At 56.2% G+C, this 15,028-nt stretch overlaps 1 protein-coding gene across 5 annotated transcripts in view; it reads right to left on the bottom strand.

Annotated features, from left to right (window-relative positions):
• TNRC18 (trinucleotide repeat containing 18) overlaps positions 1–15,028 on the bottom strand; it is an 87,356-nt gene that overhangs the window by 7,234 nt on the left and 65,094 nt on the right. For all 5 annotated transcript variants that reach the window (XM_069571349.1, XM_069571351.1, XM_069571350.1 and 2 more), the window contains 7 exons: positions 9,566–9,984; positions 5,794–5,946; positions 5,407–5,548; positions 3,592–3,709; positions 3,095–3,170; positions 2,860–2,968; positions 71–187 (listed from right to left, as the gene is read on the bottom strand). In XM_069571349.1, the coding sequence (XP_069427450.1) occupies positions 71–187; positions 2,860–2,968; positions 3,095–3,170; positions 3,592–3,709; positions 5,407–5,548; positions 5,794–5,946; positions 9,566–9,984 (1,134 nt within the window). The remainder of the gene's footprint in view (positions 1–70; positions 188–2,859; positions 2,969–3,094; positions 3,171–3,591; positions 3,710–5,406; positions 5,549–5,793; positions 5,947–9,565; positions 9,985–15,028) is intronic.

Raw genomic sequence — 15,028 nt, 5'->3', positions numbered from 1 at the left:
CTCTCCCCTCGGAAGCCCGGGTTTCCTACTGGTCAAGGGGTGGGGGGGGGGGTCCCAGACCACCACTCACACTGGATCTTGTAGTCAGGCGGCAGGAGGCGGATGTGCGAGAGGGGGATCCTCCCGGTGTCCCCGTCGTCGAACTCCACGGTGATGAGGTCCCCGTCATCTTCCAGGCCCAGCAAGCCTGTTGGAGGACAGCAGGGTCAGGGGAGGCCCACAGGCCTGGGCCCCCTGGCAGATGCGGGGCAAAGGGGAGCAGACACCAGACACTGAGCAGCCCCGGGTGGACGACGCGTGAGGGCAGGTGGGCAGTGGAGCAGGACATGGGCTTTGAGCCGGGCAGTCCCGGGAGTGTGGGCTCCCTGGGTCCAGCCAGGCATGTGGCCATGTCCACCTATCCAAGGCCCTCCCCAGAGTGATGAAGGAACAGCGAGCGTGGGGCCACACAGCAGAGGGAGCAGGCTGGAGGACAGCAGCTGCCAGAATGCAGCCTCTCGGAAGATGACACCCGAGTGGACGAGCAGGACTCCTCCATGCTGGGCCCACTGCACCAAAGGGAAGGAAGCCAGCTTTCACAGGGGACCCCCAGGGTCCCCTCTCCTGAGTGCCGAGCGCCTCTGCAGGCAGGGATGCAGGGGTCACTGGGCAGACTAGGGGTCACACGGCAGCTGCAAGCTTCCCGCCAGGACACTGGGCGCAGCGGAGGAGGGTAGTGGGCACCACACCAACCCGGGCGACAGGGAAGTCCAAACACTGAATGGTGACCCCCAGCCCCACTCCTAGGTGCCAGACGCGGAGCCCCAAGTCCCGAAGGACGGTGCCACAGGAGGGCTGGCGGGCGAGGAGCCACCGGTGCTCGTACTTGGCACCCCCGTCGTCAGGCCCTGCCCACACACAGCTTCCAGTCCCCTTGCTGAGCACCGCCAGGGATGAAAGAACAGCCTCCAGCAAAACCAGAAGGACAGAGGTACAGACCGGAGCCCGCAGAGAGGGAAGGAGACTGGAGAAGGAAACGGAGCTGAAGAAACCGCAAAGGGAAACACGATGGCCTCAGGGAAAAAGGGATCCAGGAAAGAGAGAGCGCTAAAAACAGGCAAACTCAAAGAGTAAGAAAGAACCTTTAGGAATGTTATAAACAATAGCGGACACATCAAAAGGGCAACAGAATAGAAGGGCCAGAAGGCAGGGGTGAGGAAATCTCCCAGAAAGTAGAACAAAACAATAAAAGAAAAAGATGGGCAAAAGACAGCAGGAGAGGGCCACCAGACGAGTGTGAGACCCAGGGAAAGAGGGTAAATGAGGGGGGAGACTCTCCAAGGAAAGAGATGAGAGAAATCTCCAGGAACTGGAAATCTACTTCCAAACCAAAGCGCCCTTCCCCCAAATACCCAACAAAACACACACAGAGAGACAGAGAGACACAGAAAGAGACAGAAAGAGAGAGAGAGACAGGGAGGAATAGACAGAGACACAGAGAGGAAGAGAGAGACCGACAGACACAGAGGAGAGAGAGACAGACAGACAGAGGAGAGAGAGAGACAGACAGACACAGGAGAGACAGACAGACAGACACAGAGGAGAGAGAGAAAGACAGACAGACACAGAGGAGAGAGAGAAAGACAAACAGACACAGAGGAGAGAGAGAAAGACAAACAGACACAGAGGAGAGAGAGAAAGACAGACAGACACAGAGGAGAGAGACAAAGAAACAGAGAGAGACAGACAGACCACATGAGACTCCAGATCTGGGAATAGGGTCGGCGCCAAGTCTCCCATGACGATTCGGGAATAACTCTGGTGTAGGATACCTCCGACATCAGAGTCCAGATAAAACAGAACGCTGACTTCAGAAAAAGCGAGGGAAGGTGATTTCCAATGTAGAATTTATACCCAGATGAACTACCTCTAAAGACTGGGGGAGAACAAGGAGGCTCGGACGTGTGTGTACTTGAGGAGTTTCCCTCCTATGGACGCTTTCTCTCTGGAAGCCATGAGAAGGTCCTCTGCCACAAGGAGGGAAAGAGACAGAAGAGACAGACACGAGACGCGGCACAGGCGAGGTGGGATTCTCAGCAGGACTGCAAGGGCAGGTCCCAGCTGCCAGCTCGTGGGGCTCGGGAGGCTGGAGCCCCAGGAGAGCTGGATGGGGAGGCAGGGCCCCCTTTGTCAGGGGACTCCAGCCCAGCGCTCCGTCCCCATCTCCTGGGCACATACAGGTGACCTAGATGGCCGACAGGTGGACTCCCTTTGCCCCGGGTTTGACTTGGGCTGTAACACACACCCAGACTCCTGGCTCCCAGATGCACTGGCTCTGCACCAGCTCAGCGTCCAGCGCCTGCCCACCTGCTAGCTCCGTCTGCATCCACACCCATGTCTGTGGGCCACTGTTTCCCTGTGTCTGCCCAGCTGTCAACCGCTTATTCTGCTCACGGGGTCAGATTCCCTAGAGAAGCCGCCTTCCCAGCTCTTCCAGCCCACAGGCAAAACCCGGAAGCTGCCTCACTCCCTAGCAAGGACGAGCGCAAGACACGTAAGCCAGGTGACCCAGGCCAGGTCAGTGCAACTCCATCCTGGGACGATGGGAAAGCGGGGCATTCCATGAGGACAGGGTCTGTTCAGAAGGTGAGAGAGTCCTCGGGCGTGGGGAGTGAAGCCAGCACAGCTGAGAGCATGGCTGACGGACACAGGGACCCTGAGTCCTGATGAGCCCGGGGGACAGTCCCCGCGCCAATCACGCTCAACGCCGATAAAACTCAATGCTTAAGTCTGTCTGAGCTGGCCTTCAGGAACCAAATGGATCCAGGCTGACACGCTGAGAAATGGGGGTGCCGTGAGGGTCTTGGGGGCGGGTCTCACCTCGGACCACCGTGCCAGGGTAGAGGCAGCGGTACTGCTGGCTCCAATAGGCCGCGATCCTGGTCCCTTGCGGCAAGTAGCGCGTGGAGGCCGGCCTCACGTCGATGATCTGGGGAGGGGAGGAGTGAGCACCAGGCTGGCTGTGGCGCCGCCCGCCGCCCGCACCCCTGCCCTCACCGCCTCCTGCAGCAGCCCCGCGGCCCCGCCCTCACCCCGCCCCCGGCCCCGCCCTCACCGCCTCCTGCAGCAGCTGCTCCAGGCAGTAGATGTGGGGCCGGTTCCCGCGCTCACCTTCCACCACCACTCGGTATCTGCAAAAATGGGGCGAGGAGATGTGAGGTCCCCTCGGGCACCCCCGCTCCAGCCCACGGCCAGCTCTACCTCCACGGCCACCAGGATGGGGTGTGCAAGCCGGGGGGTTCCTGACTTGCCGCACAAGCTTGGGGCAGGTCTCCCCACTCTGGGCCCATCTCCTCCACACGACCAGGCGGGGTCGCAGACGCAGGCAAGGCCAGCATGCCCTCTCCTGCTCCCTCCCACTGAGCCCTGTCCACCTGGGGGCCACCTGGGAGTCTGCCCTGCCCCCTGGCCCACCCACAGAGTGTGCCCCCATCCTATGGGGGGAGCGGGGAAGCCACAGCTCAGAGAGCTGAAGCAAGGCGCCCACAGCAGCCCAGCAAGGCTCTGGGTGGGGGTCTGAGGCTCTGCGCGGGGCGGCCCGCCCCGACTCACATGTCTGGCGAATGCAGGGTCTGCACGTGCCCCGCGTACAGCAGCTTGTCGTCCATGGGGATGAGCACGCGCAGGCCGTCCTTCAGCTCATCCTTGTCGATGATGCAGGAGCGAGGGGCTGCGGGCGGGCGGTGAGACGGGGCTGGAGCAGGGGCCAGCCTGGCCACCCCAGCACCCCTCCCTGCAGTGTGCCCGCGCGCACACATGCCCACCGCGCACAGGCCCCCGTCCCCAGCGTCTGCAAAGACCCCAGGCAGGTAGGAACCCGGCTGACGCCCATGCAAGGACCAGCGCTCGCTGAGCCTCAGCCGGAGGCTCCGTGCCATCAGACCCCACTGCAGCCCTGCAGCCGCGGTCCCCGGCCTTCCCCACCGGGAGCGCTGTCTACTCTGGCAGCAACACCCCCACGGCTGAGCTCCCTGCCCCGACCAGGCCGGCCAAGCCTGCTGCTCCCACTTCCCCTCCATTCTCCTCCGGGCCCACCCACGCTGCTTCAGCCTCCTGGACCCAGTCTTCTTCTCTGTAGGACCCTGGACGCAGCCCCTCACTGCCATCACCTCACTCAGAGAAACCCAGATCGCTGGGTGGGATGGACGGAGTGACAGGCCCAGGTCTCGGTCCCTGCCTGCACCCACACCCCTGCCACAGCCTCAGCGTGGGTACAATGGACTTCTCACCTCTTGACCTTGGGCATGGCCATGTGACCTGCTTTAGCCAGTGGTTAAGGGGAGAAGCACTTGAATCTGAAGGGAGGCCTCCCTCCAGGGCCTTCCGGTCCCTCTCAAGCCTCTGGTAGCAGGGCCATGAGAGAAGAAGCCCTGAGCAGCCCAGCAGCCCAGGTGGGGCAGACCTGTCTCTGGTGTCAGTGGACTGCTAGCCATCCCATTATCACCAGCGCAAGCCCAGCTGAGGTCACCCCGCCGCCCTGCCGGCAGCCTGTTCCACCCATCACTGAGTCTGCGTGCTTGGTCCTTACACAGCGGTAGCTGACAAATACACTCCTCAGTAGGTGACAAAGCTCCTCGGGGCTGGCCCCGCTCTTCTCACTGTACTCCCCCACCAATTCACAGTCTTTAATCTCAAGCTCCAGACCCCCAGGTCCAAGTGCCTACTAGAAGTCATCTCCCTGGGATGTCGCCTCCCTGGGATGTCCTCCAGGCACCCCAAACCCCAGCCACCAAAGCCCGGTGCCTCCCTCTGTGACCCACCTCGATGACAGCTGCCCCCACCTGCCAACAGCCGTCCACAGGCCTTGCCTCCCCGCATCTGCTCACACAGCCCCTGAACGCTCCATCCCACCTGTGTGCCCCTAGCTCCCCCGACAGGGGTCCCACCCCCTGGACCCACTCCCCGGCCCACCGCTCCCTCGGATCCCCCAGCAGTCTGCTAGCTCAGCTTCCTGGTGCCCACTCCCTGCCCCAGCCCTCCAGTTCCCAGTCTACACACCAGCCAAAGAGCTCACCATGAAACCGCCCTGACCGCCCTGACCTCCGCCTTACTGTTTTCAGGGCGAAGTCCAAACCCCCACCAAGGCCCTCGAGACAGGGGTTCTGCTCTGCCTGCCACCAGTCCAAGGCCGCTCGCCCGCCCCGACTGACCAGCTCAGACTCACGCTGGCCTTGCTGCATCTTACTTCGGGCACTGCCATGCTCCCGTCCAACCGTGGGGCCTCTGCACACACCATCCCCCCGTCACCCTGTCCCCTCTGTGCAAGCCCGGCCTGGCCCACTTGGGCCCTGCTGGCAGCCGCCTCCGGGGAACCCCCTGCACCCCCATACTCCAGGCCTGAGCCGACGCGGCACAGCGGGCGCTCACCTGGGGTCAGCGGCCGCTCCGCCGCCCCACCTCGGGGCAGGTGCTCATCCTCAGAGAAGCTCGAGTCCTGGTTGGGCTCAAAGTCCTCCTCAGCAGCCATACTCTCCATCAGCTTGCTCACAGCTCCCCCCTTGCCCCGGTTCTGAGAACAGAGCAGGACAGACCAACGGCTGAGGCCGGGCCAGACCCCGGGGTCACCATCAAGCTGCCATGCAGCGTGGCACAGAGAGTAGCCAGATCCCACCTGAGCGCCAGGGGGAGGACAAGACGTGCTGAGTGAGCACTTCCAGCTGCACACAGATCTTGGGGTGGGGGCACCCAGGGTCACCCGCATCTGTCAACTGAACAAAGCAACTCTGCCGTGCCTGGGCCCCCGGGGAACCTCACCTCCTTCTTCACCTCCTTGCCCTTGGCCTTGGCCTTGCTCCTCTTGGCGGAGGCCGGGGAGCTGGTATGAGGGGCCCGGGCCTCGGTGGGCAGGGCGGGAACGCGGGGCGGTGGCAGCGAGGCTCCAGATCCAGCCTCCTTGCCCTTCTTCTTCTGGGGATGAAGCCAGAGAGTGGCTGTCAGAGGGCAGAGTGGGCCCAGGGCCCTCACTCACCCTCCCGCCCCCGGCAAGCATTTCTGGTTTTAATCTTGCTTTATTGCCACTATATATTACTTGTTATAAGAAAAAAAAAAAAGAATATCGACGTGCATGTAACTGAGTTCCTCTCCAATGATCCCACCAAGCGCAGAGGTGACTAGAGGGAATAACAGCATGGCGTGTCCTTTCCAGAACTTTCCCCAACCACACACAACCATGTAGACTCACAGGCTACGCAAACACATTTGTGCATACACAGTACTTTTTTTCCCTTAAACATGGATGGGAATTTACCGAAAATTCCGCTGTGCAGCCTCCGTCCCCCCAGCCTCTGCCAAGTGTATCTGGCAGACACGGAGGAGAGGCCTCCCTTTTTATTGTGACCAGCCGGCCGAGGTGCCTTGGCGTGGAGACCTGAAATTCATCTGGCTGCCTGCCTGTTTCTCCCTCTGCTGAATGAGGCCAAGAATGACGACAGTGTCGCTCGGCGAGGCAGGCACATTCCTGGCAGGAGCGTGCAGAACCGTGCCCCCACTGCCCGGGGCACTTCTGGGGACCAGCGGTTACCTTCCTCTCGCCCCAGCAGTGGGGACACCTAGCTCAATGCCCCCAGGGTGGATCTGGGATGCTCCCTCCCCTGGGGGCATGGAAAGCAGGCCAGCGCACGGGGACTGTGCGAGGCTCCACTTATCAGAGCAAAGGAGTGGGAACAACCTAGATATCCAGCCACCCGGTGTATCCACAGATACAGTTACAAGCTTCTATCCCAGGGGCCAAGGTCCAGCATGGGAAACGCACGTGATGATATTCGGGGCAGGAAGCCGGCTCAGACCATAGAGGTGACGGGAGGCAAGGGTGGGGGTCACGCTGTGCATTTTAGAAGAAACGTGCCTCATACCAATGACCGAGTCATGGGCCAGGGGAGACGGAAATTAAGACAGAAAAAAAGGAGACTGGGCAAATGCTACCAAGACAGCAGCAGAAGTCACAGCTTCCACAAGAGACGGGCGAGCGCCAAAGCCAACAGCGTTAAAGGACAAAGTGGGGAATGTTACACGGACAAATGCGTCCGCTTTAATCTCTATTTGGGGGGAGAAATATATATATACAACTTTATATATGCTGAAGCAACTTGGCACGCACGCGCGCACACACACACACACACACACACACACTGTATTTTCTTATTTCTGATGCGTCTTGTAATCCTGTTCCCATTTCTGAAACCAGAAGGCATCTTGGGGGTGGAAGGGCAGTTTTTCATGTGGCTGTGTCTCCTTTCCCACCTGACTTCTATTATTGAACAGTCAGCCTGTCTTACGGGGCATGTCTTTGCAGTTGCACACTCAGGAGGGAAGGGAAATCGACAGCAAAAAAAAAAAGTTAGCGCTGCAGGGAATTTAATTTTCTTCCTTTTCTTTATCATCCAATTACTGTTACAATCAGATAAAACTGGTAACTCTGTCTTTCCCACTAACCAGAAAGCCCATTTCTAAGAAACATTTCTTCTTTCCAGAAAGCCCATTTCTAAGGAACATTTCTTCTTTTAAAAGGAGAAAAGAATTCCAAAGGTGACAGGTTCTGTACACAGAGCAGAATGTTCATTGCTGGGAGGATTGCCATGGCCAAACACCATCATCAACCAGATCACCGGTGGCCAGCATGGCTGCTGGCAGGCGATGTGGAAAACCACGGGGATGGCCAGATGGTGGGGTGCTACTCCTTCACTTAGAGAGTGAGTTTAAAAAAGAAAGAAAGAAGAGTAAACTAAAAAGCTCATGGCACTCGGGAATGCACAAGATCTAACTGCAAATCCAGAAAGCAGGACCCAAGAGTGCATCTCACAGAACAGGGAACTCTGGCCCTGGGGCGATTTCCTTCGTGTCTGACGTCTTAGACAGTTAATCTGTTCCGCCCCGTCTTTGACTGTATCGTCAGCAGGCTGGGATCAGGTGAGCCCCTGGTCCTCTCCTAACGGAAGCTGCCTTTTGGGGAAAGGCTCAGAGGGGCTGGGAGCCCTGTGGTTAAGGGCTCGGGCAGCAGGCCTCTAGTGCTCCAAGCTCAGCTCTGATAATCATTAGCCACTGGGCTGACTGCGACGGTTCTGGGGCTACCTGCGAGGTGCAGTCTGTAAGACTTCCTTACGTGGTTTGTAAAACCCTCCTTACACGGCCTGTGATGTCAAAAGCAGTATGTACTTGGTCTCTCCCCGCCCCCTGCTGTGTTCCTGATACAGCGCTCCTACGGCGCCCTGGCATTTCCGGGCTCACAGGCGCATCCTCTGTTCTACGAAGGGGACGAGTGATGAGCCTGTGGATGGCCTCAGGATGGGGCCTAGTCTGCAGAAAGACCAGCCACGACCCAAGCTTGACACTTCGGCCTCATCCCCCTTCTTGGGAGAGGAGCAAGGGGCTGGACGGAACCTGAGTGACTGCTCTCCATCATGCCTCTGTGATGAAGCGGCCACGAAAACCCCTCAGCGCTGGGGCTCCAACCACCGGAGGGCTGGTCCACACATCGAGGCGTGCTGGAAGGGGCACGGGGCTCGGCGCCCCTTCACACACGCCCTGCCCCGCACGTCTTCTCCAACCGGCTGCTCCCGAGCTGCATTTTTACGAGAAACTGGACCAGTAAATTGAGTGTCTTCCCGAGTTGTCATTTTGGGGAATTATTGACCTGAGGAGGGCGGGGTGGAGTCATGAAAGTCCTTGGTTTACAGCCAGGTGGATAGAGAGCACAGGGAACCACCTGGGACTTGCGCCTGGCCTCGGGGGTGGGGCGGGGGCTCCACCTGTGGGGTCTGCGCCAGCTCAGGGGAGTTGGAGTCAGACGTGTTTCAGCAGACGACATGCGCGTCCCTCCATCAGCACATACAGCATCCATGCAGAGTGGTGAGGACATGCCTCGCCCCCACCGTGGACCCCCCGGTACAGTCATCATCATTATGTATTATTCCAGCATCTTCTCTCCAGGGACCAGAAAAACCCGGGGTGGCTTCGGCCGTGAGGGGTCACGAATGAGGGGTCCCAGTGGATGCCACTCAAACCGCAGCCCCTTTCTTACTACCGGCCGACACCGAGTCCCATCTCTGTCGGTGGCTTTCTCGAGAATGACACTGTGGTGTGGGGGACGTGGGGCAGAGGGGTCTGAGCCAGAGACCAGTGTTGTGAGCTGGCTGTGTGGTTATGAGTGCAGCCACCCAAAGCTGGAAGGGCAGCAGGCCTCATCAGTACAGACTTCTCACAGAGTTCTCAAAAGGTAGGTGTTCCCTCGGACTGGGGAAAAAAAAAATCCCACCTCGATTTTCACTAACTTCTCAACAAACGAGGATTTCCTTGTGGTGAGCCTTCGTCACCGACAGCAGTCACTGCCGGGAGCGTGCGATAGTTCCCACAGAGGCCTTGGAACACCGCCTGAGCCCATGTTTCACACAACGGCACTTACTAGCCCAGCTGCCGGGTGTCCTCAACAAAGACGCCCGTCGAGGGGGCACCCAGAGGAGTGCCCAGCACCAACGGAGCTCTCAGCATTGCGCTGCCCCCCGGCCTCCCGGCCTCCCCGCCCCGGGCCTACCTTCCTGGGGTCCTTCCTGTCCCTGGCGCGGCCGGCGTCCTTGCGCGGGCTGGGCAGCCCGGCCTTGGCGCAGCGGCCGGGCTTGGCGGCAGGTGCGGCGCTGCTGGGTGCGGGGGGCGCCGAGGCGTCGTGCAGGAAGATCCGCTCGCTGCGCCGGCGCGTCCACAGGTCGTCGTCGCTGGCCTCGGGGCCCGCCTCCGGGCCTGGCTCCTTGGGGCCCCGCGACTTGCGGGCCTTGCGCCCCTTCTCGGCCGCCAGCTTGGCCTTGTCGGGGCTGCTGGGGCCGGGGGCACGCGCACCAGGCACGGCCAGGGCAGGACCTGGCTCCCCCAGCCCCTTCTTGGGCCGCAGCAGCCCGGCGGGTGACCGCTTCCGCACCTTGACCTCGCTCTCTGAGTCGGTGTACTCGAACTCCGTGCCTGCGTGCAGGTGAGGGGGCGGCTGTGGACGGGGTGCTCTGCGGCTCTCAGCTTCCCACCCTGGCCACCCGACCCCTGCTGCAGGGACGAGGCCGCCCAGGGAGGCTTCTGCCGCTTCCGGGGAGGAACCCGAGGCCCAAGGTCAAGAGGACTGTGGCCCGCTCCCATCCCGAATCCCCCCAGGCTGCCCAGATTCTGCTCCGGAACCTTCGCCCCGAAGCACCGTCTGGGAATGTGGCGTCTCCTGCCTGGGCACGTGTAAGCTTCCCAGCTCTTCCTGGGCCTCCTCGGGAATCCCGGAGCCCTGGGAGGGTGAGCCGGGGAGGGCCCCACACCTGCACGGCAGCAGCTCTAAGGGAGGCGGGCGGGAAAATCCGCACAAAATCCCCGAGCCCCAGTCGGGCCTCGCCTCTCAAAGTTGGGGGGCCCTAGACACCCACTCCCCTTTCAGGAGGACAGGATTCCCCAGAACCCAAACAGATCTGAGACCCAGCTCCTCCCCACAGCCAGGGGGCTACTTCCCTCTGCTGCAGGGCAGCCCCCAGCTTCCGCCCAGCTCCTGGGCTCCTTGAATGCACAACCTCTCCCCAACATCCGCTGTCCTCTGCCCTTGTAAGCCCCCCGGTCTTCGCTCCTTCTGGCTCCTCTGCCCAGAGCACCATCTCTCCCTGCCCTCCACCTGGATGACTGCAGCCTCCTTTCTGAGAAGACCCACTCCACGCCCTGGGGAGTCCTCGGGCCACCCCTCCTCACCACAGGTACATGGCACACTGCAGAGGTCCCGTCTGTGTCTATCTTGGTGTGCTCCGCCCCCGGAAATAGATCCCCACCTTCTCCTGGAGCCCCCAGCGTTGTACAGCACAGAGCTTGGCCCAGAGCTGGTGGCCAGGAAAAGACTCTAAATGGGGGTGAGTGGTGCTTCTCCCCATCAGGGGAATGAAGAGGGCCTGCCTCCTCCAGGCAGACCCCAGGGACAAGATGTCTGTGACAGTCCTGGGCGGACCGCCCTAGAGAAGGACTTGCCCCGGGTCAGCTGAGAAGCCAGGGCTGAACCTCAGGCCTACTGACCCTTGGGCAGCCAGCAGCCTGGCCACAAAGGCTCTTGCGGGAGGCTGAGACCCATCACCCCAACAGATGCAGCCTCGGCGGCAAGGGCAGGGCCAGGGGAGGGGCCACACTCCAGGAGAAGGAACCACTTGCAAAGAACGAGGATCCTATTAATTCATCTTTTGTTAACAGACTTCCTGCTGCAGGGGAGACGGCTGGGGCTTTCTTGGCTGATTAGGGTGCAGGCCATAAGACACTCTTGGCCCGTGAGCTCTGCTTCTGGGCATGAGGGAATGAGACCCCACCTGATGACAGGTCCCTTGCAGAAAGCCACCTGAAATCCTGGACATACACAGGACACTGCAGGCTCACTGCACAGGGAGCCGGGGCGGGACAGGGCGGCGACCAGGACTGGACACTCGCCTGGGAGAGCAGAGGTTGGAGCCTCTTGCTCATGGTAAGATTGGGTAGGAAGATAACAGTTAAGAGCCTTTGGGGCAGCACAAGCTGTGCCTGGAACAGAGGACGCGGTCTCGTCAGGGCCCCGCAGTGAGGACAAGCACGAGGCCCGCAGAGACGGAAGCAGGGATCAGAACCCCCACCCTTGATTCCCAGCCAGCGTCCAGTGAAATGTCTCCTCCCCAAAGAAACAAGGCAGAAAGGAGGAACAAAGGAACAGGCCGAGAAAACAGACAAAAAATAGTAGAGAAGAAAATAAGACAAAAATAGGCTGAAAGCCAAGGGATTAAAAAAGACGTACAATACAAACAGTAACCAAAATTGAGCTGCAGTGGCTGTAGACAAGCCTCACTTCACTGTGAAGCTGCACCTTCTTTACCAACTCGAGATCGGCGGCAACCCTGTGTCAAGCAAGTCTATGGACGATAGACTTGTTCCCTCTATGCCTCTGTCACATTTTGGTAATTCTCACAAGATTTCAACTTTCTCATCATTATACTATATCATCATGCTTGTTATATCTGTGACCAGCGATCTCTGATGTTACTACTGCAACTCACTGAAGGCTCAGAAGACGGTTGTCGATTTTTAGCAATAAAATATTTTTTACCTGAGGCATGTGCTTTTTTTCTTAAGACATAATACTATTGCACCTTTACGACTACAGTAAGGTATAAACATAACTTTTATCCGCATCGGGAAGCCAAAACATTTGCGTGGCTCACTGTACTACAATATTGGCTAAATGCAACATTGCGTTGGTCTGGAATTAAACCCACATGATCTCTGAGGTATGTCTCTACTGTTATCAGACAAAATAGGTTTGAAGACAAAAATCGAGAAATAAAGAAGGACGTTTTGCAATGATAAAATGATCAATCCATCAAGAAGACATAATTATAAACAAACGTAAACATAACGCAGAAACGGACAGAAAGGATTATACACCATGACCAAGGGAGACGCAGGCCAGGAATGCAAGGTTGGTTTGACACCCTTTACAAAATCAATATAATATACCATATTAATCGGATGAAACATAAAAACCACACGAACAGCACATCAACAGATGCAGAAAAAGCAACTGACAAAACCTAGTACCCTTTTGTGATAAAATCACTCAACAAATGAGAAACAGAAGGAAACTTCCTTAACTTGATAAATGGGAAAAAAAAAAACAAAACACTGTTAACATTATATTTGGGGTTCCCAGGTGGCTCAGTGGTGAAGAATCCACCTGCCAAGCAGGGCACTTGGGTTCAAGGAAGAGATCCTGGGTCAGGAAGATCCCCTGGAAAAGGAAGAGGGAACCCACTCCAGTATTCTTGTTTGGGAAATTCCGTCGACAGAGGAGCCTGGCAGGCTACAGTCTATGGGGTCGTAAAGAGTTGAACATGACTTAGCAACTAAACAACAACATCATACTTAATAGAAGAAGTATGAAAGCGTTCTCACAAAGAAATCTATGGAGCAGGGAAGCCAGGAAAAAAAAAAAATCTATTCTCATCGCTTCTGTTCAGTATTGCACGCAAGATCTAGCCAGAGCAATCAAGCAAAGAAAATAGAGGGAATATTCATTGGAAAGGAAAACATAAAACTGCTTCTATTTGTAGATGACATGATCTTATATACAGAAAATCCTAAGGGATTTACTTTTAAAAAATTATTAGAACAAATGAGTTTAGCAAGGATGCAAGATATAAGATCAATTTACAAAGATCAGTTGCATTTCTATACATTAGCAGCAAACACTGCAAAAATGAACAGAATTCCATTTATAATACTATCCAAAAGGACTTCCCCCTGGTGGTACAGTGGATAAGAATCTTTCCTATATACCAGCTATGAACAAGTGGGAATGTGAAATTGTAAACATGGTAATACTTACACTAACAATCCCCAAAATGAAGTAAGTTAAATTTAACAAAATATGTAAAAGATCCAAATGAGGAAAACTATTAAAAAAAAATCTGATAAAAGAAATCAAAGCTATTCCACTGTCACGGACGGGAAGAGCTGACACTGTCAGAGCGTCATTTCTCTCCAAATTGACCTATGGATTCAACGTAATAAACCCAATAAAAAATGCAGCAAGTTGTTTTATAGATATCAATTCTAAAGTCTGCATATTGAGGCAAAAGGCCCACAACAGCCAACTCAATATTTAAAGATAAGAACAAAGTCAGAGGACGGAAGGTAACTCATTTCAAGACTTACTGTAAAGGTGGAGTCATCAAGACAGGGAGATACTGGCAAAAAAACAGAGAAACAGGTCAATGGGTCAGCACAGAGAGCCCAGACACAGACTACCATAAAACCCGTCAGATGGTGTTTGACAAAGGAGTAAAGGCGATACAATGGAAAAGAGAGAATCTTTCCAACAAACGGTGCTAGAGCCAGCGGACATCCACATGCAAAAAAGACAGAACCTGGACGCAGACCTTACACCCTTCCCAAAAATTAATTCATGCCAGACCACAGGCCTAAACTTGCACTGCAAAAACACAAGATTTCTAGATGACGATGCAGGAGAAAGTCCAGATGGCCTCTGGTATGGCAGTAAATTTTTAGATGCAAAACCAAAGGCACAATCCATTAAAAAAAAGAGAGAGAACTGATAAGCTGGACTTCAGTAAAATTAAAATTTTCTGCTTTGTGAAAAGCACTGTCAAGAGAATGAAAAGATGAGACCTAGTGAGAAAATATTTGCAAAAGACACATATGACTGTTATCTGAAATACAAAAGGAACCCTTAAAGCTCAGTGCTAAGATTTAAATTAAATAACCCAATTTAAGAACGGACAAAAACCTTAACAGACCCTTCACCAAAGAAAATATGCAGATAGCAAGTAATAAGCATGTGAAAAGATGCTCCACAGCATATCATTAAGAAAAATGCAAATTAAAACAATGAGAATGTCCAGAATCCAAAACACTAACACCAAACGCTGGTGAGGGTGCTGAGCCACAGGAACTCGAGTTCACTGCTGGCGGGATTGCAAATTGGTACAGTTAACTTCGAAAGACAGTCTGGCAGTTTCTTAAAAAACTAAGCGCGATCTTAACATATGCATATAATCTAGTGATCACACTCCTTGGTATTTACCCAAAGGAGCTGAAAACATGTCCAGACAAAAGCTTGCACCCAGAAGTCTAGAGAAGCTTCAGTGAAAGCTGCCAGAACTAGGGTGCCACCCAGGTGTCCTTCGAAGCCCTTGAGCAGGTGAACGAAGAAACCAACTGTGGTCCGTCCTGACAGTGGAATGTTTCTCAGCATAGAAAGCACTGGGCCATCCAGCCCTGAACAGACGTGGTCCCGGGAGGCGGTGCAGGCCACTGGGAATGCGCTCTGGGGTGCGTGAAGTCAGGGCAGCTGAGAGAGGCCGGGGGGTCGGGGTGGCAGGGTAGCAAGCAGGGCCCATTTCCCATGGCCCAGCCCCTGCCAGGAGGGCCCAATGTGTACCACCAAGGCTCAGAAAAGGGCAAGGGGAGCTGACACCCCAAACACATGTGGAGCCATCTTGGTTTCAAACACCAA

Source organism: Ovis canadensis, chromosome 24 (assembly GCF_042477335.2).
Source record: "Ovis canadensis isolate MfBH-ARS-UI-01 breed Bighorn chromosome 24, ARS-UI_OviCan_v2, whole genome shotgun sequence".
Lineage (NCBI taxonomy): Eukaryota > Metazoa > Chordata > Mammalia > Artiodactyla > Bovidae > Ovis > Ovis canadensis.
The sequence above is the reverse complement of the archived record's forward strand: the minus strand, read 5'-3'. Positions and strand labels throughout refer to the sequence as shown.